General features: G+C 55.3%; 1 protein-coding gene across 2 annotated transcripts in view; it reads right to left on the bottom strand.

Annotated features, from left to right (window-relative positions):
- Nucleotides 1-7,065: 7,065 nt before the first annotated feature.
- The window catches only part of ZFHX2 (zinc finger homeobox 2), a 30,555-nt gene continuing 13,365 nt past the window's right edge, over nucleotides 7,066-24,255 (bottom strand). For both annotated transcript variants that reach the window (XM_087423357.1, XM_004421209.3), the window contains 9 exons: nucleotides 20,235-22,330; nucleotides 19,542-20,059; nucleotides 18,730-18,970; nucleotides 17,405-17,479; nucleotides 16,930-16,988; nucleotides 15,030-15,230; nucleotides 14,443-14,569; nucleotides 10,786-14,262; nucleotides 7,066-10,518 (listed from right to left, as the gene is read on the bottom strand). In XM_087423357.1, the coding sequence (XP_087279483.1) occupies nucleotides 9,539-10,518; nucleotides 10,786-14,262; nucleotides 14,443-14,569; nucleotides 15,030-15,230; nucleotides 16,930-16,988; nucleotides 17,405-17,479; nucleotides 18,730-18,970; nucleotides 19,542-20,059; nucleotides 20,235-22,281 (7,725 nt within the window). In that variant the 5' untranslated portion in view covers nucleotides 22,282-22,330 and the 3' untranslated portion in view covers nucleotides 7,066-9,538. The remainder of the gene's footprint in view (nucleotides 10,519-10,785; nucleotides 14,263-14,442; nucleotides 14,570-15,029; nucleotides 15,231-16,929; nucleotides 16,989-17,404; nucleotides 17,480-18,729; nucleotides 18,971-19,541; nucleotides 20,060-20,234; nucleotides 22,331-24,255) is intronic.

The raw sequence follows: 24,255 nt of genomic DNA, 5'->3' as shown, positions 1-24,255 counted from the left end.
AGGCGCAGAAAGAAGAGAGCTCTCCCGATACCCCACCCCACCCCCACCCCACCCCAGCCACCCCTCCTCCCTGGCATGGGATTCATGGGCACCAGCTGAGGACAGGGTCCCCTCCTTCTGCCTGCCATAAATATTGGCACGGAGGACCCAGACTCAGAAGGACAGGACATTCCCAAAGAAAATAGTTTTTCTTTTAAGTTGCTTTTTAAAATATATATGTATATATTTTTTTAAAACATTGCACCCGTTTTGGTGTGAGGGCGAAGGCGAGTGAAAGAAGGTGACCGAGCCAGGAGGAAAGAGCACAGATGGCTTGGTGGTGGTATGGTGTGGTGAGTTGTGGGGAGGAGGAGAGGGGTCTGGCAGAGGTTGGGGGTGGGCGGAATGAGGACCCTGTTTTCCTCTTTTCCTTTTGCTGTGGATGAAGGAGAGAGAGTGAAAGAGAGAAAGGGGGTGGGGAGAGAAGCGAGACAGATGGCAGAGGGGAGAGGCGGCAGCCAGTGCCGGCATTGCCCAGCCTGGGCGGACCCTGCTCTCCCCGCCTGCCAGCTTTCCAAATGCCACCCTTCCCCCATCCTCCCCTCTCCCCATCCCCCCAGCTTGGCACTGATCTCGGAGAGAGAGGGAGGGAGGCTGGGCAAAGAGCATCTGTTCCCTCCATTCTCCCAGCTCCATCGGCTGCCAACCTAGGGCCATCGTCTGCCTCCATCACCCCTCCGCCCGCCTGCCCGCCCGCCTACCCACCCAATCCCAAATGGGTGCTGGATCAGGTGCCGAATCTGGCTGCCTCCTCGGGTATACCAGTCACTATGCATTGCTGTGTGTCTGCCACCGCTGCCTGGCACTCATGGGGCCGTGTGTGTGTGTATGTGTGTGTGCGCGCATGTACACGTACGCATAAGTGTGTGCTGTAAGTGAGCCTCCTGGGCATGGGTGGGGGTTGGCACTGCGGTTGCCAATCTGGTGTCCAACCAGAAGGACAGAGGGATGGAGTGGAAGAAGGAAGGGAGAGGTTTAGGGCCTGGGAGGGCAGAAGAGGGTGCATGAATTGCTCCACGCTGCCTGCTTACAGGCTTTGGCACTGCAGCTGCCACCCTCGTGCCCGCGGAGGTGGGAGGAGGCGAATGGGGAGAGGGCAGCGGCAGGAGTCCTGGTGCTCTGGGAGGAAGGCTCGGTACCCGGGAGCCCTTGGCATCACATCGTCAGGCTGGTGCCCTGAGCTGGGGCAGTGGGAACAGGGGTCCCAGCAGGCAGAGAGGAGGGGCAGGGATGTGTTGCTGATGTTGTGGTCCCTCTAGAGCGCAGCTCTGAGAACCAGTTGGACTACAAGGTAGGTAGTCCTCTTCTAGTCAGGGAAAGTAAAGTGGTGGAAAGAGTAGCCAGGGATGGGCCAAGCAAGTGCCCAAGAGCCAGGAGGAGGAGTCCTGCCACTGCTCCCCAGGAGAGCTGGTGGGCTGGTGGTCTGGCCCTTTGTCAGAGCACCGAAGGAGAGGAAGGGGTCCGGGTGTGAGGCGTGTGGTGCTGGCACTGCCCAAGGAGCCTGGCACAGGCTCTGCATTGTGTGGAATGGGGGAGGGTGGCAGTGCCTCTTGCCAATTTGGTTGAGAGGGTTGTTGTGCCAGGAGAAGGGAGGAGGCGAGATGTTGGGGGGGGGGTTGTATCTGTGAGTTGTTTGGGAGGACAGACTTTTTTCTGCCAGGACCTCCTACCCGTTCCCTCTTAGGCATGGGAGTGGAGTGACAGATGGAGAAAGGCATGAGGACACAAAGGAGGGAGTGCGCCATTGCCAAGACCCCAAGGAAGAAGGATGGAGAGTGCTGGCAGTCCTGCCTGGCCTCCAGCCAGTTTCCTGCTGAAGATGGCCAAGTCCTCTTGCCTGGTCTGTATATGTCACAATGCGGGCGTGGTAGGGGAGGGAAGGGCTTGATTGCTGAGCTGGGATCTAGAATGGGAAGGGCACCTTTCTGGGAACCTCATTTGGACTCTCCACTCTAACAAGTGAGGTGTCTGATTTTCTCCCTGGTGCCTTTCTCTCCTCCCGCTTCCTCCACTCCACCCCTCTTTCATCTCTCTATCACCACCTGGGTCTACTGCTTGGCACCCAACCAACTAGATGCCGCCATGCTTGGCAGTGCTGCACTGGCACGTGAACAGTGTCTCAGATCCTGGCACGGCAGCAAACGCAAAGCCGCCAAACATGCTCACGACCGCCACTTGGTGGCAGAGAGAGAGAGAGGCGGGCAGCGCATATAAGCGTGCCAGGCACTGGGCGGAGCTCCATACTGGGAGTGGCATGAGAGGATGGCCTCAACAGCTGGGCTCTATCAGTGCTCTCCAGCCAACCCCACCTGCGCCTTCCTCCCAACTAGATACCTACCTCCCTTCCACCCTCACTGCCCCCAAGAAAGGGATTTAGATGGTACCACACTCAGTGTTTGAGCAGCTATTCCAAGGGAAGCTGGAGCACAGAGGGACAAGAGCACAGGTGAGAGTCACACCCAAGGCTCCAGGCCAGTGGACTAGACACCTCTCTGTGCAGCAAGGACAGAGAAAATTCTAGGAGGGTGAAAAGAGAGCCTGGAGAGAGAACAGCCAGTTGTGTTGTCACAAAGATGGTGGCAGAAGAGATTGGAAGGGAAGAAGCAGGAAGGAGAGACCCTCAGGCCTCGTTGTTGGGTGGTGGGGGTCGTTTGTGCCTGTATGTATTTCGTTCTGCCCCGTGCCTTGTGATTGGCTGAGCTGTGGTTGAGATGAACCAGTTCTTTCTCCCTTGTTAAAAGGCCCATGTTCAATAACAGTCCTATAAAGATGGAGAGGTGCTCTAGGCCTAGAGAGGTAGGCAGGTGTTAGGGAGACAAAGGCACCTGGGACTTGTCCTTCCAGAAAGACTATTCAAAGAGATTTTGTGTTTGGGAATTTCTTAATGGCATCCCAATTAGAGCTGGATAAATTAACATATCTTTGAAATCCATCCCCAGAAGGGAGACCACGGATCAGCGATGAGCCTTGGTAGAGAGGAAGGCCCCTAGGAGGAGAGTCCCCAGCATCTGTAGTGACACAGATCAGCCCTGTGCTTCCAGAGGCAGTGCCAGTGGCAGTCCCACAAAACTGGATCTTGGGCCTCCATTTGGAAGAAATTCTAGCAGGTTGGGCTTTCCTTGCTTCCTAGGTAGCCAGAGGCTGAGGGTCAGTGACTAGAAAGATCTTTGGGTAAAAGATTTGGCTCTGGGTGATGTCAGGGGAGGCTGGGTGGCTTTGAATGGGGATAGGACCTGCCCAGGGGGAAGCAAAGCCGTTGCTGTGCTGGGCTGAGCTGCTTGGGGCTGGGGCAGTTCTGATTTCAGCATCTCTGGAAGTGGATGGCAGCTTCAGAAGAGTGAGGGTGGTTTCCACAGCAGAGGAGAAAGCAGGGAGGCACTCAGCCAAAGGGTGAGTGGACAATGTTTATGTCTTTTCTCCTATTCAAGAACAGCCAGCATAAGCAGAAGACAGATTTCCAGAGTGTTGGAGGTGGGGGTGATGTTAGGGTAATGAAGAAGACAAATCTGAGGTGATGCTAGGCCCCTGTGTGGTAGACCCTGGTGTAGCAGGGTTGGGCGCTGGGTGCTGGAGAGTTGGGGCAGGTTACAGATGTATATGGGCTGAGCAGTCTAGATCAGTGGTTCTCAGACTCCAGAGAGCAGAGAATCACTTGAGGGGTTTCTGATTCAGTTGGTCTGAAGTGTGGTCCAGGAACATGCATTTTAAATAAGCACTCAGGTGACCATGATACAGGTGGACAAAACTTTGAGAAACACTGTTCTAAGAGATGGCAGTCACCCTGTGGGACAGTTGATCTAGTGTGGATTTCCCATGCCTTTTGCATCTTTCTTCTTCCTTCCCAACCATACTCATGTCTTTATTCTGCCATGCACGTGATCTGTGTGTGTGTGTGTTCTGGGTGGGGGCAGCAGGAGGAAAAGGAGAGGTTGTGAGGTCCAGTCAGGCAGATTTAACTTGTTAGAACAATGCTTCTCATTGGCAGTAGTTATCACAGAAGAATCCCTTAGGGAACACTTTCAAAATTCACTCTTCCTTTCACCCCTGGATTCTGATGGTTGGCTGCCCTATGTTTCTGAAAACTCACCACTGAGAACCACTGGATTAAGAGCATTGCCAGGAGATTGCTGTCTGTGGTTGGGTCAGATTTATGTAGATTCTGTGGCTCAGTACAGGATGAGTCCCAGTGACACTTCTTCCAGGAGGCAGGTCTGGGTCCCGGCTAGAGGAAGTAGGGGTCAGCAGAGTACACGGCCTAGCCTACAGCTGACACTTAGCAAGTTGCAAATGATGCTGTTGTTTGAGCACTTGAGGGGGCTATCCAGGAGTGAGCACAGCCTAGGCCATTCTTCAAGTGCAGCTGAGAAGACATGGCGCACGGTTGGATATCAAGGAAGGACTGTAGATGTCGGGCAGTGCTGTGCTCCTGCTGGTTACTTGTTTTGGTGTTTCAGCCACTGTTTGTGTAAGTGTGTGTGTACAGCTGCTTAGGATTATAAGTCAATCCTGGCTCACCTTTCCCCATCACCATTTTTCTGGTCCACCGATAATCAACCTGCTTCCCTGCTAGCTTCTAGCCAGACAACTCTCCATGCTAGAGAGCTGCAAGAAACACCAGGCTCAGACTGCTGACAGAGAATAATGCCATTTACCCTTTGTCTGTCCTCTGTGTGAAGGCTGTCCAGGTCCTCTATGTGAAGGAGAACGGCGTGGGTCCTCACCCAGTTTTATGTTCTTCCCATAAAGTGTAGTCTCTCCCTGAGAGGCTTTCCCTGGGGATCACTTCCCATCTTTCCCCAGAGGTGACAAGCCATGGTCTAGATCTTTCTACAGAGGTCCTCTCTCTTGCTTCTCTTTCCTCTGACCTTTCACAAGTATCCGAGCTGTAATCCTATAGATCCTGAGGCTGGGTCTATAGCTTTTCTTGTAGCAAGAGCTTCCTTGGTATTGGGGCATTTCTTCCTTACTCAGTCCTCTAGAGTCCTTACTCATGTCATCCTCATGGCTTACAAGTTTCTCACTACAGTCACGTGTCACTTAACAACAGGGATACGTTCTGAGAAATGTGTCACTGGGTGATTCCGTCATTGTGTGTACATCACAGAGTGTACTTGCACAAACCTAGGTGGTGTAGCCTACTACACACCTAGGCTATATGGTACTAATCTTATGGGACTACTGTTGTATATGTGGTCGGTTGTTGACTGAAACTTTGTTATGTAGCACATGACTGTAGTTGCTACCGACTGGTGGTTCGAGCCTCCCACCGCAGCCTAGAGAGAAATGCTCCCCAGTACCTGGCCCTTCCTATAACACAGGGTCCCAGCCCAGTTTACCCCTATGTTTCCTATGAGTTTTCCCCCAAATTCCTCCTGTTTTCTCTTCCTCTCTCCCCTCCCTAGTGTCACACTCCAGAGGAATTTAAGGTCCTTTCCCCATGGATTAATGTTCAACATTTGGTCCCCCTTCCTGACACTGGATACATTTCCCCTGACTATATCTGTTTATTATAAGCTTTTCCTACCTACAGTTGTGTAAAAAAAAATTAGTATGTATTGGAGGGTGTTTCTGCTTATGGGTGTAGGTGATGGGTCTGGGAGCATGTCCCTTGTGCCTTTATGTCCATGGGCCCATCCTTGCTGGCAGTTGGTGTGTCCCTGTAGTTCTCTCTGCATGGTTCTGCTGCTGTTTCTGATGGTGTGCTTGCTTATTTCGTTGGTGCAGTTATATACACAGAGCTCTGTAGTTCAGATGTGAATATTTATACAGGAATGAATAATTGGATGAGCAAATGTGTCTTAAAACAGATCTGGGTAGGCTGTTGGAGATTTGGGGAATCAGCAATCTGGTCTATAAGCCTTGAAAGTGGTTAAGGAACAAATAGAAGGAATTAAGCAGGTGGGTGCTACTGTGCCTGGAATAATTGGCTTTCTTGGTTCTTGTGCATGCTTCTATAAGTACACTCCAGGGGCTAGAGGATTGGGGGAACAGGTTTCTTTTTGTGGTCCTATTGTAGACTTTGCCCCATTTGGCCACTAAAGCTTCAGATTTTCTCATATTCTCCTACCAGACTTTGATTTTTGTTCCTAGTTGAGAACTGGGTACCTTAAGCCATCCTCACACAGATGCTAGTTTACAGCAAAAACAGCCAAGCTCATTTCTGCCTTCTGCCTCCTGGTACTGACCCTGGCAGTGAGTAGGTGGACCAGAATTTGGATGCTTTAGGACCCATGTATGTCTGAAACTCTAGGCCTTTGCCCCAAGCCATGGAAGACCCATCTTAAGAGCCACTCATTCAGGCTCACTTTAGGGTTGTCGGGGAGCAGGGGGTGTACTACAAGATAGGTGTTGATGTACCAGGCGCTTGAGTTGGGTCTACTACTCCCCAGGAGAAGTGATGTGAAGTACCCCAGGTGCCCTGGTGTTCACCTCTAGCGTTTGGCGTAGGTCCATGCTGACTCAGCCCTCTGTCCACCAGAATGGTGCATTGTGCATCTCTGGAGTGGGAGTGCTGCTGCTGAGGACTTCCGGTCTGAGAAAGGGGTTGGGGAGGAATGCTTCCAGCCACTGGGGCTATGGAATGGTGCACCCTCCAGAAGCACACTGATTGACCTAAGTCAGCAGAGGCAGCCAGGCTCTCTTGTCCCCTATATTACAGGGTTCCTGGTAAGGTCAGTTGCTTAGAGTCAGCTCCTGTCTACTACTGTGAATATACATGGTGTCTCCAGGCCAGAGTATATGGGTGTAAGAATATGTTGGAGGGCAAGAGGAGGCAGTATTTCTGGCTGTATTAACTCCCAATGAAAGTATTCATAGTTCAAGCCAAAGCAAACCTACCCTGGCTGTAAATGCCTAAAATGCATGACACCACACCTCTAATCATCCCATTCCCGGTGTTTGCCAAGGTTTTCTTTAAAACGTTTCCTCTTTTTCTCCTATTTTTTTTTCTTTTTTTGTGTTTTCAACTTTTATATACAAGTCACATTCCCGGAGCACAGAGTGAAAAAGCTTCTTTCCTCATACACATGCTGCTAAGAAAATAGCTTTATACACAGAATTTCAACAGGAGAGAGAAAGGGACAGGGAGGGCAGGGTGCAAGAGAGATGTTGAGAGGCGGGGAGAGGTGGCAGCAAGAGTGAGCCTGCAGTAGGGCAGTTTCTCTCCTCTTGTCTGCATCTGTAACTGGTATTTTTGGCATCATCAGAATAACTAATTCCACCCCACCCCAGTTTGCTAAAGTTGGAGCTTTTTAGAAATGAATGGGACTGGAAGCAAGATTCACAAAACATATGGGGACGGGGGGCTAAGCTGAGTTTTCCCTCCCCCTCTCTCCCAACCCATCTTTTCTGCACATGAGCTACTGCTTCGGTAGGAACATGTTCACAGAGTGGAGTGACACATAGACCAGGAAATCTAAATCCCAGGGCTGGCTGAATTTGTGTGTGTGTATGAAATGGATAATGGTGGTAGAAGAAGCCTGAAGGGAGAAAGACCTTGAAAGGAGAGGTCTTAGGGGCAAGGGTAGTAGGAGAAACCCTCTGGAGGGCTGGGAAATTTTTGCAGGCTTTTCTTTGCTGAAATAAAACACCTACTTCTCCACCCTGTGCCACTTAGCTGGGCTTGGGGGTTGCCACAGTGACCTGTTACAGAAACAATTAGGTTAGCGTAGGAAACCCTCTTCTAGCTCATTCCTCTTCTCTTGGTTCCTTGGTGATGTCACACTACAAAGATTTACCTTATGCTTCAGTCATCTCCTTGCCTACCCATCCCCTCAGTCGTCATCAGCTCTAGACCCCCATGAACCTCATGGACAGGTCCTGACTCCTTTGGGGGTGCCCCCAGCAGCTGCTGCTTACTGGAGGAGCTGGGCTGGGGCAGAGGATGCAGGGAAGAACAAGATGGGAACAAGGGTCCCTGCAAAGGCGAAGAGGTTCCAGAAGTGACCGGAAACGTGAAGGGGCCACTAGGAAGGGAAGCAGGAATAGGGTTGTGAAAGGAGTACATGAGAGGACATGGTGGTTAGCTACCAAAAGGGAAGTGTACCCAAGATTCAGAAACCAAATGCCCCGTCCACCCCTTTCCTCCTGGGACCGCCAAGATACTTTTGGTGACAGTGACTTTTCTAACTCACAGCTGGGAATGAGGGGATGTTACCTGTCCTGATAAATACTCAATTCAGGGGGCAAGGATGTGTCTCTCCCCAGTCTCCAGGCTCTTCTCCCCATTCCTGCCTCTGAGGCTGGACACGGCCAAGGCAGGGCTGCTCTGCTTTCAGTCTTGAGGGTCACCGCACCCATGCAAGGACTTAAAGCCACTTGATCTTCCAAAGACGAGGTGGTTTAAAGAAACCCTTAAATTGGGGGGGAAAGTGACAGAAACAGGAAAAAAAACCACTTGTTTGCTGGGCGAGTTTTCAGGTTTTTTTTTTTTTTTCTGTATTTCCGAAGTTTATGCTTTTTTTTCTTTAGTTCATTCCTCTGGTCTCTCCATCTTTCTCTCCTGTGCACTGTGCGCGCGTGCTCTCTCTTGCTCTCGTTTTTTTGGTTGTGTGTGTGTTTCAGTTTTTTTTTAAAGAACTTTGGATTTGCCATTGGTGGGCAGCGCTGGTCCCGGAGGCTGGACCCCCACGTGGCAGGGCTGGGACAAGGGGTGGGCCCACGGCTGCTGAGAGGATCTCTGTGTTTAAAGCCTTTGAGAATAAGTTACTGCAGTTCCCAGGGTGCAGGGTGGGGGTTGGCAGAGGGGTTCCTGGCGGCGGCTTCCCCTAGAGTCCAGGCCGCAGGGGCTCCCCTGTCAGGCGAGGAGAGGGTTAGAAGGGAGGAGTGTGGGGAGAGAGAGCTGGGAGCCCTTCTCCCCTGCGAACCTCCAGTTTGGTTAGAGTCTTGTGGGCTCCCTGCCCCTCCCAGGCTCCAACCTTGGGAGCCAACTGGGTATTTGGAAAGAGTTTGTGAGCGGTATGGCGCTCTAGACAAGGAGGGTAGGAAGGAGAAGAGGGAGTGGCAGAGTTTCTTTTCCTTCCCCCTTCTTTGTCTTGGGTTTTCTTTTTCCTTTCTTCTTTTTTCTTTTTTTGGTGTTTTCTCAGTGAGTGGAACAGCATGGTATAACATGTATTTGCATGTGTGTTTATAGGAGTTGGGGGGCTGACTGGGAATTCAGTGGGGAGAAGGTTGTAGGAAGGTGGAGCCAAGAATAGATTATGTGTATGGTGGGCAGGGCAGACATGAATGAATAATCAGGATGACAAGATGGGTGTGTCTGTGAAGACTAGGGGCAAGGAGTTACAGAGGAGGATCAGCGTGTTTGTGGGATTGGGGAGGAGGCAGGACTCTGCTGGAGTTGGGGTGTGTGAAGCCCACTGAGAGTGGGAATTGAAAGATTCCCGTGAGGTGGGCGGAGCCGAGGGTTGGGGTGAGGGATTTGAGCTTCTACCAAACACCCCTTGGGGTCAGAGAGGGAGCTCTGAGGCCCTCCCCTCTCCCCCCATCTTGGTTTATCTGTTTATAAAGCTAGAAGTGTAGAGGTAGTAGTAGTTTTTGGGTTGGAGTCCGTGTGAGGTAATCTTGCTTCCTCTTTGGCAAAAGCCACAGCAGCCGTGGCGGCAGTGGCGGCGTTGGTGACAGTGATGGGTGGGCCCCCTGGGGGCGGGGCCGCCTTACGCCTGTGGGCTGAGGAGCGCAGGTGGGAGGCCAGGGCTTCACGCCCACTCAGCAGCACCTCACATGCCAGGCAGTGGTAGGTACAGATGGGCACCCGCAGTGGGGGGGGCACGGAACCCCCAGAGCCCCGCCCAAAGAAGCAGAAGGATCTCTGGTGAGCAGTGGCCAGGGCCTCCCCGTCAAATGCCATCTTGCACTGGCGGCACAGGTAGCGGTGGGTCACATCCACGGTGGAGATGCCAGTGCTGCCTGTCAGCAGCTCATCGGCCTCCCCGGCCTCCCCCTCCCCTGGACCGGGCAGTTCAGGAGGCTTTGGAGGCGCTGTGGCTGTGGGTTCAGGGGGCTGGGGTGGTGGCTGGAGGAGGGCATTGGGGAGCAGTCCGATGAGGGTCTGAGGTATCACAGGGTTCATGGGAAATAGCCCCTTCTTCATGCCATAGAGCTGTTGGAAGTAGGACCCCTGTAACTGGGGGCCAAAGACAGTTGGCGGTGTGGCCCCTCCTGCAGGGGGAAATGGGAAGGGCAGGAATTGGCCCCCCAACAGGGCTGGGACAGTGGCCTTCAATGCTTTGAGGTTCTTGAGGGCATCAGTGGAGGAGTTGGTGGGGGCTGCAACTGGCTTTCGCTCACCAGAGACCTTGTCCCCAGAGGGCTCAGTAGGCAGGCCTGGGGCAGGGTCAGTGGTGCCTGCTGTGGAGGGGTTGGTTTCGTCGGGCACAGGTCTCTGAGGTAAGGGGCAGCCTGGGCCAGGAGTCTGGACCACTGTGGTAGCAGGCAGGACTGAAGTGGCAAGGCCAAGGAGGCCTGAGGAGGCTGCAGGGCCTAGGAAGATGAAAGGAGTGGTGAGGGATTAGCTACCTCCTGGCCCCATCATCCTTCTTACTGTAGGCAACCTCCAGCCACACACTCACCCATTCCCACCACCTAGCCTCCATGCTCCCTTCCCTCCCTTCTCTCCCTCAAGAGACTGAAACAAAGGAAGGCCACAGGAGGAGACTGGAGATGGGAAGAATCAAGAAGGAAAAAGAAGGGCATGTCATTAGAGGGAGATGCTCTCTCAAGTTCAACTTCTCCCAACCTCCCACTCACCTGAATTGAAAGGAGCCAAGCTGCCCAGCGGGGGCTGGGCCAGAGCTGGGCTGGACAAGAGGACCGGGGCCAGGCGAGGCAGGGCCGGGGCAGCCCCAAGGGGCATAGAGGCAGGTGTGGTGGCAGGTGGGGCCTTGGGAGCCGGGGGGGCCTCGGGTGCCGGGGCCAAGTCGTAGCACTTGCTTTCACTCTTCAGCTGGGCTCTGACCGCCTCCTTGAGCTTGGCCAGGTGCTGGCGGGAAAAGAGATGGCCTCGGCAGGAGACATAGAAATCATACTTGACATCACAGTAGGGGCAGTCGGTGCGCTGAGCTCCCAAGGACCCCTCACTGCTGCCCCCAGCCCCACCAACCGCTGCCCCCTGCAGTTTGGCCTTCTTTTCCTTGGCACGAGCATTCTGGAACCAGACCTGGATGACTCTCTTAGGCAACCCAATCTCCTCCCCCAGCACCTCACACTCTTGCATGGTGGGGGTGCGGTACGCTTCATAACAGGCTTTCATGATCTTCAACTGCAGGCTGCTCATCTGGGTCCTGTAGCGCCGCTGCCCCATTCCATCTGGAACCCCGGCCCCACCTCCTGGTCCCCCACTGGTCCCTCCAGCCCCAGGGGACTCTGGTTCAGCCAGGCTGGAAGCAGACGAATCGCTTAGATCCCCTGCAGATGGACTGCAAGCCTCACTCTCTGGAGAAGCTTTAGATGGTTCCTCTGGGCCCTCGTCCTCACTGGGTGGAGGGGGAGGTGGGAGAGGTAGAGGTGGCTCTGGTGTTGGGGTGGTGGCCTCTTTCCCAGGTGGCAGGAAAGGCAGGGGCCCGGCAGCAGGGGTGACCGTGGGATAGGGAAAAGCAGGTGCTTCCCTCTTTGGGGCTTCCCTTCCAGTCCCATCATCCACCTTGCCCAACAAGAGGCTGAACTTGGGGAAGGGTGCAGGGGTAGAGGTGACAGGGGGCTTGACTGCCGGATTGGGCACTCCCCCAGGGGTGCTTCGAAATTGGCCTTTCCTCTCCCGGGCCCTGGTATTCTGGAACCAGACCTGTACTACTCGCTTTTTGAGCCCCACCTCCTCGGAGATGCAGTCGAGCATCTTGCGCGTCGGGTTGGAGTCCTGCATGTACCAACGGTACAGGATCTCCAGCTGCTCAGGCAGGATAGTGGTGCGCAGGCGCTTGTCCCTGGGGGGTTCACCCTCCCCTCCACCCCCTGCTTCACTGCCCGTGGGGGACAGGCTGCCGTCCTCGTGCTTCCGTTTGAGGGGTGGCCCTGGCACTGGTGGAGTGCCTGCCATCGTGGGGTTTCGCTCCCCAAACACCAGCAAGGGCAGATCTAGGAGGTGGGAGGCAGGGCTGGGCTGCGCAGATGGCAGGAAATGTAGCCGGCGGTGACTGGTTAGGAGGTCCTGGCTGGGGAAAGACATGGGGCACTGGTCACAGGTGTGGACTGGAGAAGGCGAGGGAGGGGCCCTCCCTTCAGGCTCTTTGCCTCCTGGCTTTGTCGCCTCTGCTTGGCTCAGCTCTTCCTGGTTTGGAGGTTCTGGTGATGGGCCCTCAAGTGCTGCTCGGGGTTCCAGGCCCTGTTCCTCCTCTGCATCTTCCTCCTCCCCCTCTTCCTCCTCTTCCCCCCTCTCTGCCTCTTCCTCCTCCTCCTCAGGAGGCTGGTCATCATAGCATTTCTTGAGGTGCCGCACCAACTCAAAAACACAGGAGAAGGTGGCATAGCAGCGCCTGCAGCTGGAGGCTCCCCCAGTGCCGCCTCCGGTTGGCACAGGCCCACCCTCGATGGCATTTTTGCGTGCTTTCTGGCGGGCATTCTGGAACCACACTACCACCACACGGCTCGCCAGGCCTAAGAGACTTGCGAGCCGCTCCACCTCTCCATCCTTGGGGTAGGCACTGGTCTCAAAGAAAGACTGCAGGGCTTGGGTTTGGAACTCTGTGAACTTGGTTCTGGAGAACCGGCGGCCTGCAGGCACTAGGGGAGGAAGATTCCCTCTGGAGCTTTCTTCCTCCTCAGGGGGCCAGCGTCCTCCTGCCCGGCTTCGCTCCTCAGGGGGATGGCCCCCTGCTGCCTCAGGCTCTGGGACCAGGCAGGTGGGGCCCAGTTGGGGAGCAGGTGAATCCAGAGACCCATCAGGCGGTTTAGGGGGCTCTGCAGGGGGTGGGTATAGGCTGTCATAGCTCTTTCGAAACTGAGCAGCATAACGGCTCAGGGCTTCAAAGGGCAGAAAGCGGCGGTGGACATGCTCCTCGTGTGTCTTGAGGATAAGCATATTGGAGAAGAGTTTCCCACAGGCCCTGCAGGCCAGCTTGTCCCCACCCCCCAGGGCCTCTGGTGGGGGCGGGGTTGGGGGAGGGGGCACAGCCTGCTTCCCTTCATTGTACTGGATCACCAGCTCAAACCCGAAGTTTTCTAGAAGGGCTTTGGCTGCAGTGCGGGCTGCTTCATTGGGCGTTGGGTTGGGAGGTGAGGTGGGCACTGCCTCATTCCCCTCTTCGGCCACAGGAGGCCGCTCCCACTCTCGCTCAGCCAGCTCGGCCTTAGGGGGTGGGGGAAGGGGAGGAGGGGTGGCAGCTGGCAGGGACAGCAGGGGTGCAGGCCCAGCCAGTGCCAGCTTGGGCCCCACCTTGAGGTCATGGAGGTAGAAGGGCAGGAGAAGCTGCTGCTGCTGGAGCTTAAGCAGTGATTCGGGCACCAGAGGGAAGGGGGGCAGGACCGGTGGGGTGAAGAGGGGCGCTGGGAATCGATGCAGGTCCAAAGGAGGCGGGGGAGGGGACAGGAAGGGCAATCCAGATATGAAGCCACCGGGGTCGGGGCCCTTCTTCTCATTGCCCAGCTCCCCCTCAGTCTCGCCTTCCTTGGGCTCTTCTTGGCCGCGCTCTGGCCCCTCAGCCTTGGCGTCAGTCTTGGCCCCCCGAGAGCGAGTCTGGTGCAGAACCGAGCGCATGTGGATCTCCAGAGTGGAGCTCTGGTTGTAGGAGACTCGGCAGACTGTGCACTTAAAGGGCTTGTCTGTGGCAGAAGAGGTGGTAGGCGTGGTGCCAGCCTCTCCCCGGGCAGGGCCAGAGGGGTCAATGGCAGCCTTCTTCATCTTGTGCAGGTGGGAGACAGAGTTATAATGAACCAGGAGGATATTCTTCTGCGTGAAGGACTCCTTACACACTGTGCACTTATAGGGCCGGGCAGGGTCGAGAAACTTGTCCAGGGCAAAGTTGGTGGTCTTCCGATAGGTCAGAGGGTGGCGAGAGTCAACTGGAGCTGGCTCTGCAGGGCGGGGCTCCCCGACAGTTCCCTCTTCCTCCTCAGCCACGGTGGGCGGAGGAGCCATTTCTTCAGCTTGGGCATCAGGCCAAGGGGCTGGAGATGGGGCTGGAGAAGGGGGTTGGTCAGGGCTTCCCTGGGGGTTGTCTGGCACCTCGGCTGAGGGCTGGGGAGGCTCAGGAAGAGGATCGGGACTGGCTTCTGGGGTCAGGTGAGGGCCTTCTAGGGGAGAGAGAAGGGTGCAGTGAGAAGGAAACTTTGCCTAAGGCAGACACCCCCCCCTCACCCCAACTCAATGTCTAGGGCAATGACCCTTGCCTCAGTGTCTTCAGACCTTCTTGGTCCACAGAGCCTGGATCCCCTTTCCTGCCACCTTGTGAGGTTTGCCATCCCTTTCCTTACCTGCTGCCTGGTCTCTGCTGGGTGCAGGCTCTGGCTTGGGAGCGGGGGGCTCTGGGTCATCCACCAGAGGGCCTAGAGTGGGCCCAGGCAGCACTTTGGTCGTAAAGGTCATCTCTATAGTTGTGGCCTGTAGTGGAAGAAATCCCAGTGACTTCCTCACTGCCGCCCCCCGCTGCTCTTGACGCCCCCCCTGCTCTGCACCTGTGCCCAGCCCCTTCCCAGGGCTCCAGCCTCCTCTCTGGACAAACCTCCCACCTAACTTCTGCTTCTCCTACAGAGGAGAGGGCCTGGGCGGCCACGTCTCCTGCCTGGCAGCCTAGGTTTTGCTGTTGAACAGCTCTTCCCAGGACTGAATGGAGGTGAAAGAAATGCTTAACTTCTTCACTGGCAAGGAGAGGCAGCTAGACAAGCTCAGTTCTGAGGTTCCCTCCATCTCTAAAATCCACCTTGAAATCTGTGAAATGCTGTTCCTTCACCAACACCTCCCCCCAACACACACACTTGCCTGGAACCCCCCACCTCTTCCTCCCCTCCTGCCCGGCCCTGACAGGGCTCCCCAGATGGGTCTTCACCCAGCCTGTACTCACCACAAGCAGCAGCTTCTCAACGCACTCGGGCACCACGTTGTGCAGGTGGCTAAGGTGGAAGTGCAGGGCAGGCCGGCCCACCAGCTGCTCCTGGCACAGTGGGCACCTGTACTTGGGCTGCACTGCATGCTGGGAGAGTGCATGAGCCCTCACCTGGTCGGACTCTGGGCTCAGGAAGCTGCAGTATGGACAGCAGAATACCTGGGGGCACATGGGCAGTGCAGGAGGTATCAGGGAAGGGTGGGACCCACCATCACTCAGCCCTTTGCATTCCTGGACACAGCACAATCCCCTACTCGCAATTTAGGAGTGAGCCTGATAGGAAGGCATCACCACGGACCCAGCCAGAGTCCTGAAAGCTGCCTCCTCCCTTCTTTCCCTCTGAGTGGGACAAAGGCCTAGGCTAGGCCGCCACCCTGCCTTCCTTCTTTGTCCGGCTCTCTCCTTTCATCCTGGCCTCTGTCTTTCCTTGGTCTGTCTGTCTCTGCTGCCTACTCACTTCTCCAGCTGACAGTATGGCCCTGTACCTACCTCCCTGGATTTAGTTTTCTTACCCACCCCCACCCTGCCTATCTCTTCTCTGTGAAATGGCTCCCTTTCCCTCTGGCACTTCCTGGACCCAGAGCCTTCCTCATCCCTGCCCACTCTGCCTCTCGAGGTCCCTGAACTAAGTGTCTCCTGAAGAGGGGCCCTCCCTACCTGTCTGCTCAGAAGCCAGCTCATTTTCCCTCAGAGGCTCAGCAGCTCCCACTTTGTTTTCCTTCCTTCCTTTTTTTTCCTTCCCTTCTTAATGTAAACAAACGCCACAGCTCCCCTAGTGGCCCAGGCAAATTCTGGCCTGGCTCTGCTGGTGCATTCCCACCTACACCTCCAGAGGGTTGGGGCTGGGGAGCCTGGGGAGGGGCCGCAAGAGGCCTGTTTCCGCCATAGTCACCTGACTGCCTGACCTCCAGCCTGCATTTTTTGTCTCCTTGGCTCATTTCCTCTCCTGCCCCGTGCCATTGGTCCAGGCCCATGCGCAGGGGTGGAGATGGCCATAAAGGAAAGGTACCCAGATGCTCATCTTAATGCACCTAGCCCCAGGAACCGACAGCTGGCGTAGGTCTGTAGGAGGGACAGGAGTTAGGAAGGAGGGACTGAGGACATTACCGTTCCTGCAGCAGTGTGCAGGAATGCAGTAATACTGCAGATGGCAGCCCAGTTTGGAGAGCTCTGAGGCACAGGATGGCATCTCAAGACCAAAGGCTGGGAATCCCCTCAGAATCACTTCCAGGCCACAGAGCGAAACTACTCCTGGTCCTGCCTAGGTCCGGCAGAGGCCGGAGCCCTGGAGACCTGGAGATGTGCAGGGCTCATTGTCTCGGAGAAGCATCTGGGGTAGATACCCTCAGGAAGGAGGTGCCAGGACAGTTCTTGCAGGCTCAGGGCTTTCTGCAGGTGATGAACACCATGTCTAGTCGTCTCTCTGCTCCTAACAGGAATGAAGAGCTGGGCGGCAGCTAGTTTTTTGTTTTTGCCTTACTCTTTTCATTCCTTCACTTTTTTCTTCTCCTCCCCTCCTCCCTCCACCTACTTCCAATATGTCCTACCCTCAACAGTTTCTCTCTTTCCCTTTCCCTCCAATTCCTGCTCTCCCTTCCTGTCATCTCCCTCTGTGCTCACCCCTCAGGGCCAGCTCTGCCCCCTGGATGGTGCTGACCACATGTACTGGACCTAGGTGGAATTTCTTAATTTTGTATTCTCAGTGAAATAAGTCACAGCATGACAAAATGAGGTCTACCTTTAGTCTGAAATCTCTGTCTGTAAAGCTCTACTGATTAGAATTTCAGCCTTTAGAATGTGAGCAGATCTCAGTCAAACTAGACCCCCCTCTGCTCTGCCCAGTGAGCCCAGTTCTGACCGTGGTCTGGTTGGCACTGTCTCCAGGAGGACCAGTCTTGTTCTCAGCCTCTTCAGAAGCTGAAGATGAAAGGAGAGGAGATTAAGAGACTCTGACAGCCCTCCCTCCTCCTTTCACAGACCCTCAGCCCTTAAGATGACCTGATTTGTAGCAGAGAGCTTCCAGGGTAGGGGGTTGGCCTCTGGGGAAAGGGAGAAAGGGCAGGAAAGTACAGAGGTATACTTAGTACAGGGAGGGGAGGCTCGGCAGGGCTGACCCTAGGTTAGTGGGACGGCCAGGTTTGGGTCCTCAAAGAGGGCAGAAGCACCCCCTCCCTTCTCCTCTGATGAGCCCTCTCTTCCCTCAGTTTGGCTCCTTCAGTGCAGGAGGACTTGCTGGGTGTCTGGATTACTGGAAGGTCAGAATGTGCATCAGAATGTATGAGGGGCGGGGAGGGCAAGGGATGGGCGGAAAACGGACCAGATGAGCAACTCACCCAACTGTTCTGTCTTGTTCTGGGCATCTTTCTCAGGGATGGGTGGCTCAGCTAAGGGGATGACAGGAGCCGTCCCTGTGTAGGATGAAGGGGGAGTTAGCTTAAAGGGATGAAGCATCAGGAAAGGGAGGACGTAGGGCAGAGGAAGCAGGACAAGCAGCCAGGAGGAGAAAATGGATGGATGAACCAACAGGCAGGAGAGGGCAAAAAGCCGCCAAACAGGAATACAGAGGATGAGGGAAAAAATGTCAGTGTTAGAACTGGTTGGGCCTGAGATCATCTCTGTGAGTCCAGCCCCCTGTCATTTACAGATGAGGAAACAAGTCCAGCAGTAGGTGGCAGAAACAGGACCAAACTTGGCTCCCTGTCTTGACTGATCCTGGAAGCAGGGAGCCCAGAAATGTAGAGGGAGGGGCACTGGGGAAGGGAGGTGAGGTTGAATGGAAGCGGCTGCCATGAGCAGGGCAAGCTGGGAGAGGAGATTACCACTCAAGTAAGAATTGACAGATGTGTAGGAATTTATTTTCGGTGGCAGGCTAATTAAAGTGTTAAAGTTCCTTAACTCCATTCAGCCCTGCACCAGGATCGTTAGCTATTGATCTGGGCCCCTCCGGCACTTAACTCCAGCCAGCATATTGGCAATTCAATTAGCACCAGTCAATGCTGCCTGTTCCTGGTTCCTGCTGCCCGTGCCCTCATCCTCGCCCACTGCCGGCCTCTACAAAGCCTGGATGCCACTGCCTACCTCTGACAGCTGGGCTCTTCTGCACCCCCTGGATCAATGGCACCCAGTGGGCTATTCTCTGCCTTTGCTGGTAACAACCTCAGCTGCCTAAGGGGGACCCTAAGCCCAGCCTTGGGGCTGAAGACCTCCTAAAAGACAGGAAGAGGCTGGGGAGCTGTCAAGGGCTTCCCATCCCTGCTGCCTTCGGCCCATGCCAACAGCTCCCAACTCCTTCCGACATGTCCTGGCCCAGCACGAAGCAGATTCTATTCTTTTTTGTTTTTCTACTTTCTCTCTCCTTTCTGACCAGCTGCTAGCCTTGCTGACCACTCCTCCTAGTATTGCTAGGCCACTGGTCACTATTCAGAATCACTGGGTGACCCCTCACTTCCCTCCAACAGCCTCTTGTTCCCCCTTCACTCCGCAGCCCCAGTGTTCCTGAAATCCAGCTTTCTCACCCCTTCGCAGCTCCTTTCCACTTGCTATCCATTGCTCACAGGCCCCGTTTCTCCCTCCTTGTATCACTTTCTCATCGGCCCTCAGCTCCTGAGCCGGCCACACTCCCTGCCCAGCCCTTCCTCTCCAGTCCCCTCTTCCTCACCAGGAGTCCGGAGCTGCCCATGGCTGAAGCTCAGGATGCTCTGAAGAGCTGACAGCCCTTCCTTGGCTGCTGGGCCACTCTGTAGCAGCTGCAGACGCCGCTGGGCCTGGGCGTCCCGGTGGGCAGGGGCCCGCAGGTGCTGCAGCACAGCCAGGCGGGAGGGCGTCTCCCACGCACACAGCAGGCAGCGGAACAGCCCCAGCTCTGCCCCAGCGGCTGCCCCCTCCATCTCCAGCAGAAACTGGGAGCACAGAAAGAGGCTGTTCAGGCCCAGAAGAGATGGACGCCTCCAGATCTCAGGGGACTCCTTTGCTTCCCCGCAAGGGAGCCTGACCAGCAGCAACCCCTCCCTACCCATCCCTTCCACCCTCTTGAGCCCCCCTTTTTCCTCCTTGACCACCTGGATATTATTGCTTTTTCTCCCCAATCTCCTTCTCTTCCTCCTGCCAATCCTGGACTCCCTCCTAGTTTGTGAATGGAATCTGGTTCCATCCTCTTGAACTTCTGGTGACAAGATGGACTGAGCAGACACGGACCCCTCCCTCCAGCCCCAAACAACAGAAAAGCTGAATAAAGTATTGGATTCACTTGGTCAGAGTCCACCATCCTTTGGTCTCTTTCTCTACGCCTGTCTCCAAATAGTTTATTAATGTGGTGCATACTTGCCTTTTTCTCCAATTTTGCCTCGCTGGGTTTTCCATCACTTCCCCAGTCTGCATCTCCTCACTCCATCCCCATCCCCTTCTCTTCTCTCTCCCCGAAGGCCCTGTGCTATTCCCTTCCAATCCAGACCCTTCCTGCCCCACTCTCACCTTATAGATCTGGCTGTTTTCTTCATGGGCTGTGCCCCGGGCGTGCAGTTGCATCTTCTCCTTGCTGTTGGACTCAAAGTCACAGATGTTGCAGCGCAGGTGCAGGGGGGGGACAGACCCATAAGGAGCACCATCTCCCAGGGGCACTGGAGAGGGGGTGCCCATGGCCCCGCCCCCCTCCCTCAGGTGGGCTGCCAGCTGGTACTTCTGAGCATGTTTGTCAGTCTTGAGGTGGAGCTGGAAGTTGGCCTTGAGCTGGGTGCCGTAGCAGCAGAGCTTGCAGCGGTGGGTGTCGCCGGCCACCTCCTTCCACTCGGCCTCCGGGAGGCTGCGGCCCACGCTGCAGTGGTAGAGCAGCAGCTCCAGGTTGTCCGTGCTGAAGGCCTGGCACACGAGGCAGCGGAACACCTTCAGGGAGGGGCTGTCGTCTGGGGGTGGTGAGGTGGGCAGGCCATCGGACAAGGAGCCCAGGAGCTGATTTTGAGGCAGGTGGGCGTCCGGGGAGAGGCTGCCAGGGGCTAGGGGACAGAGCCGGGTTAGTGGCCCAAGGAAGGAATGCAGCAGGGTTGGTTTGCTCAGTGGGAATGTGGGTAAACAAGGATAGTGCCGAGGGGGAGCGGGGGTAAACAGGGAATTGAGTTTGGCCCTGGGGAGGGGAAGAGAAGGGGAAAGAAGAGAGCCCAGGGAGCTTACCAGGTGTGGGGAACTTGCAGGCAGGCGCTCCGAGGTGGTGGAAGCCGTTGAGAAGCAGCTGGGCTTCCAGGGGCTTGTCTGGCCTCAGCCCGGGACCAGGCAAGGGAGCCTGAGGCTGCCCTAGGGCCTGCGGTCCGAAGTACTGGAAGAGTTCAGGGTGGGTGGCGGGGGCAGCCCCTGCTGGGGGCGGGGGACCTGGCCCCACCAGCCCAGGTGGCAGACCCAGCGGCATCCCCTGGTGCAGCATGAGGACATTCTGCATGTGCTTCTCGGAGGTCATGTGGATGCGCAGGTTGCGAGAGATGTTGGTTTCATAGCTGCACACCTTGCACTGCCAGGACGATTTGGTCTTGGGCTCCTTGTCCCCCACGGAGGGTGGGAGTGCTGCCTCTGGGGGGCTTCCCTGTCCTCCAGGCCCCGCCTGGAAGCCCTGCAGGTTGGCCAGGTGCTTGTCCGACTGCATGTGGATGCTGAGGTTGCCCTTGGTGGTGGTGGAGTAGTTGCAGACGTCACAGCGGTATGGCTTGTAGCCGCAGTTGTAGCTCTCTCCGCGGGCGAGGCGGGGGTGGGCGCCCCCCGCACTGCAGTAGCTGCACTGGCTGTTGCTGTCAGGGTGCTTCTCCCGCATGTGCACGTCCAGGGTCTGTTGGTACTTGTAGTGCCAGTTGCACTTGGGACACTTGAGCGTCTTGCAGGAGTTGCGCGAGTGTAGCAGAGACATGTGGCTGGATAGGCTGAGGCCCTGGAAGGCTGCAGGGGCTGGAGTGTAGTCATCAGCAAGGCGATAGGGCTGGGGTGGGTCACTGGGGTCTTCGGGGGAGCCCACTGGGGCGGGCAGAGTGCCCCCCTCCTTGGAGGTGGGTGAGCTTTGGTTGAGTGGGGGGCAGAGCCCTCCATCCTCTTCTTGCCCCTCGGGGAACCAATCTGGCCCTGCCTCACCTGCTGCCGTTGGCGATTCTTTGGCTTGGGTTGGGCTGGGGTCCCAGGTGGCTGGGGCTGTGGGTGGGGAGGGTGGGCTGAGGGCCATGACTTCTTCCACGGGCAGGACGAGGGCCTGGGCTTCTGCCTCAGAGGGGCCTTCCTCGGTCTGGGCTACATGCACCTCCATGTTCACTGTGCTGCTGTTGTCAAGGGGAATTTCTAAAGGGGGGCGAGCAGGCAGTTTTGGTTCCAGAAAGCTTAGGAGGGCCATGCAGCCCTCGTCCCCCTCCTGGAGCACAGCTGGGTTGCCCGGCAGGCCCTGGTGTTGAGCGTGGGTTAGCTTCACCCCATGAGACTGTGTGTGACCTTTAAAGGCCTGGGGCCTGCTGAAACCCAGGCGGCACAGGAGGCAGAGCCAGAAGAGTGTCCTGTGGTCTCCCTCCCTGTTCTCCATGGGGCCATCTTTGGGATCTCTGGGTGGGTTTGGAGCCAGCTGGTAGCTCCAGAAGGCTCCATCCCTTCCCTCACAGGCGGCCGGAGATGGCGCTGAGGTATCGTGGGACAGAATTTGGTCAGAAGAGCTAAAGCCTTGGATTGGGTCAAAGCCATGTTGGATGTGAAGGGCAGTGAGGTGTGTGGGGGGCGGGTGGGCAAGGAGGGGCAGACTGGGCTCTTCCTTGCTGCCTGCCTCACCCCAGGGAAAGCCCTTTGGTAACAGGAGTTCACTGCCACCTGGCAGGGACAGCTTGGCCACTAGGCAGGCCTCACCACCAGCTGTGAAGAATAAGTGGTCGCTTAGGTCCACAGGAGGGAGCCCTCCTCCTTCCTCCTCCTGCTCCTTGTCCTCTTCCTCCCCCAGGTCCTTTGGTGGGGAGCCACCACAGCCAGGCTCTTCTCGGGGCTCCCCAGTCTCCTTTGGTGGGATGAGGCCATAGCCTGACTCCAGGGGCTGTCCCCCTGGCTCTGAGGGCCTCATGCTCTCAGAGGTGGAAGGGGCAGCAGGGGGATCTTTGGTGACAGGATCAGAGGAGGTCCTGGGGGAGGAGGTGTCCGGAGGCGGGGACGGGGCATTGTGCCCAGGGGAGGGGGTGGTGCCAGCAGTAGAGGATGAGTTAAGGGTGGCCATGGCAGACGGAGGAGTGCTGGGGGTTCATTTCAGCCTGACAGCCGGTACCCTGCAGGGGGCACACGAGAGAGCGGGGCTGTGAGGTGGCAGAGAAGACACCCAGCCAGGCAGTTGACCTCCCCATACTCCAGCCCCACGCTCTTCCCTGAGCACCAAACTCAGGTACCCATTTGCCAACTCGAAGCTTCACTTAGTGTCTAACGGGCTTCAAATTTAACATGTCCAAAATCAGAACTCTTTATTTCTTCCCGAATTGGTTCCTCCCCATCTTTCCTATCAAAAATTGATACACCATTTATCTGGTTGTGTAGGCTAAAAACATGAAGGTTTTCTCTTGCCCCTACCCGTATGCAATTTGACAGCAACCTTTCAAACATGTGTCACATCCCTCCATTTATCTTCATCTCAACTAGCACCATCCTGGCCCAAGCCATTATCATCTCTTTCCTGAACTAAAGCAATGGACTCCACATTGGCCTCCGTTTCCACCACTGCCCCTACAATCCAGTCTTCTTCCACCCAGCAACCAGAATGATCTTTCATTTAATTCTCAATTATGAAAAATGCCAGACACATATAAAAGTAGACCAAATAATGTAAGGACCCCCTTTGTACTCATCACCCAGCTTCAACAGTCACCAACTCACAGCCAATCTTGTTTATCTATATCCTCACCCATTTCCTCCTTTTCCTGTATTGTTTTAAAGCAAACTTCAGGCATCATAAAGAATCTTCTTTTAAAATGTAAATCATACTATATTCTGTTTAAAACCCATCAACAATTTCTCACTGTACTGTGAATAAAACCCAAACTCCTTTCTCTGATCTACAGAAGGGCCCATCTGATCTGATGCCTGCCCACCTATTCTCCATCCCCCTGGCTGCCTAGCTGCAGCCCACGGGCCTTCTTTCTGTTCCTCAAATACACAAGTTCATTCCCACCATAGGGCCTTGCCCAAGCTGTTTCCTCTGCCTGGAATGCTCTTCCCTCAGACCTCTGCTCCTTGTCATTCGGGTCTCTGCTTCAATATCACTTCTTCCAACAGGCTTTCCCTCTCTATAGAAGCTAACACAGCCCCATGGGTTACTTTCTTCAGAGATTTTTCATGACCTGCTATTTCCTGGTTTACTTATTTCTCCCTTCTAGAAGGTAAGTTCCATGAGAGCAGGAACTCTGTCTGCTTTATTTATTGCTCCATCATTAGCACCAAAAAAGATACCTGCCACATAGTCAATACATGTCTGTTGAATGAATGAACTCTGAGAAAGACCCTCTGATTTTCCATGACCTGAAGAGGTAATTTCCCTAAGTCAAGGTCCTCTTGCCAGAGAGGCCACAGTGAATTTCCACTGGCCTGCAGGCACCTGCTGCTCTCAGATGCCTTCCAGAGCCATCTCTGGTCACAAGCGTGTGGAACGGGTGGGAGCTTCCCTGGCCAGTTGAAAGACCATAACTAGTGTGTGATTAGCCTCCTCCTCCCCAAAGAGATAAAAAAATAAGAAGTTAACAGTAATAATCTTACTAATAGCTATTAAGGTACATATACCATGGTGCTGGCACTGTGATAAATGCTTTAATCAATTATCTCATTTAATCTCACAATAACCTTGTTTTACAGATGAGGCAGCCAAGAAACAGAGAGGTCTAGTGAGCAGCTGATTGTTACACAGCTGTAAGGTGGTGAAACTAGAAAAGGATTGGCAGGGCACAGAGCTGTACCCCAAAGCTGTGGCCTGGGCTCCTCCATCCAGCTGGACTGTCCCTCAAACACAGGACAGGCAAAATGAGCCCCCCAAGGTCTAGAAATCAGGATTCCTGGGCTCCCTCCACCTGACAGAAGCCCCAAGCCTCCTATGCTGCTCCCAACTTTTTAATCTTGATCCTCCCCTCCAACTCACCAGTTCCTCATGCCTCCCCATCCCATGCTTGTCCCACTGTCCCAAGTGGCCTCCGTCTTCTCCAGTTCTCCCTAT

The sequence above is a fragment of the Ceratotherium simum genome, chromosome 3 (assembly GCF_057802395.1).
Source record: "Ceratotherium simum simum isolate JZ-2026a chromosome 3, ASM5780239v1, whole genome shotgun sequence".
Classification (NCBI taxonomy): Eukaryota; Metazoa; Chordata; class Mammalia; order Perissodactyla; family Rhinocerotidae; genus Ceratotherium; species Ceratotherium simum.
The sequence above is the reverse complement of the archived record's forward strand: the minus strand, read 5'-3'. Positions and strand labels throughout refer to the sequence as shown.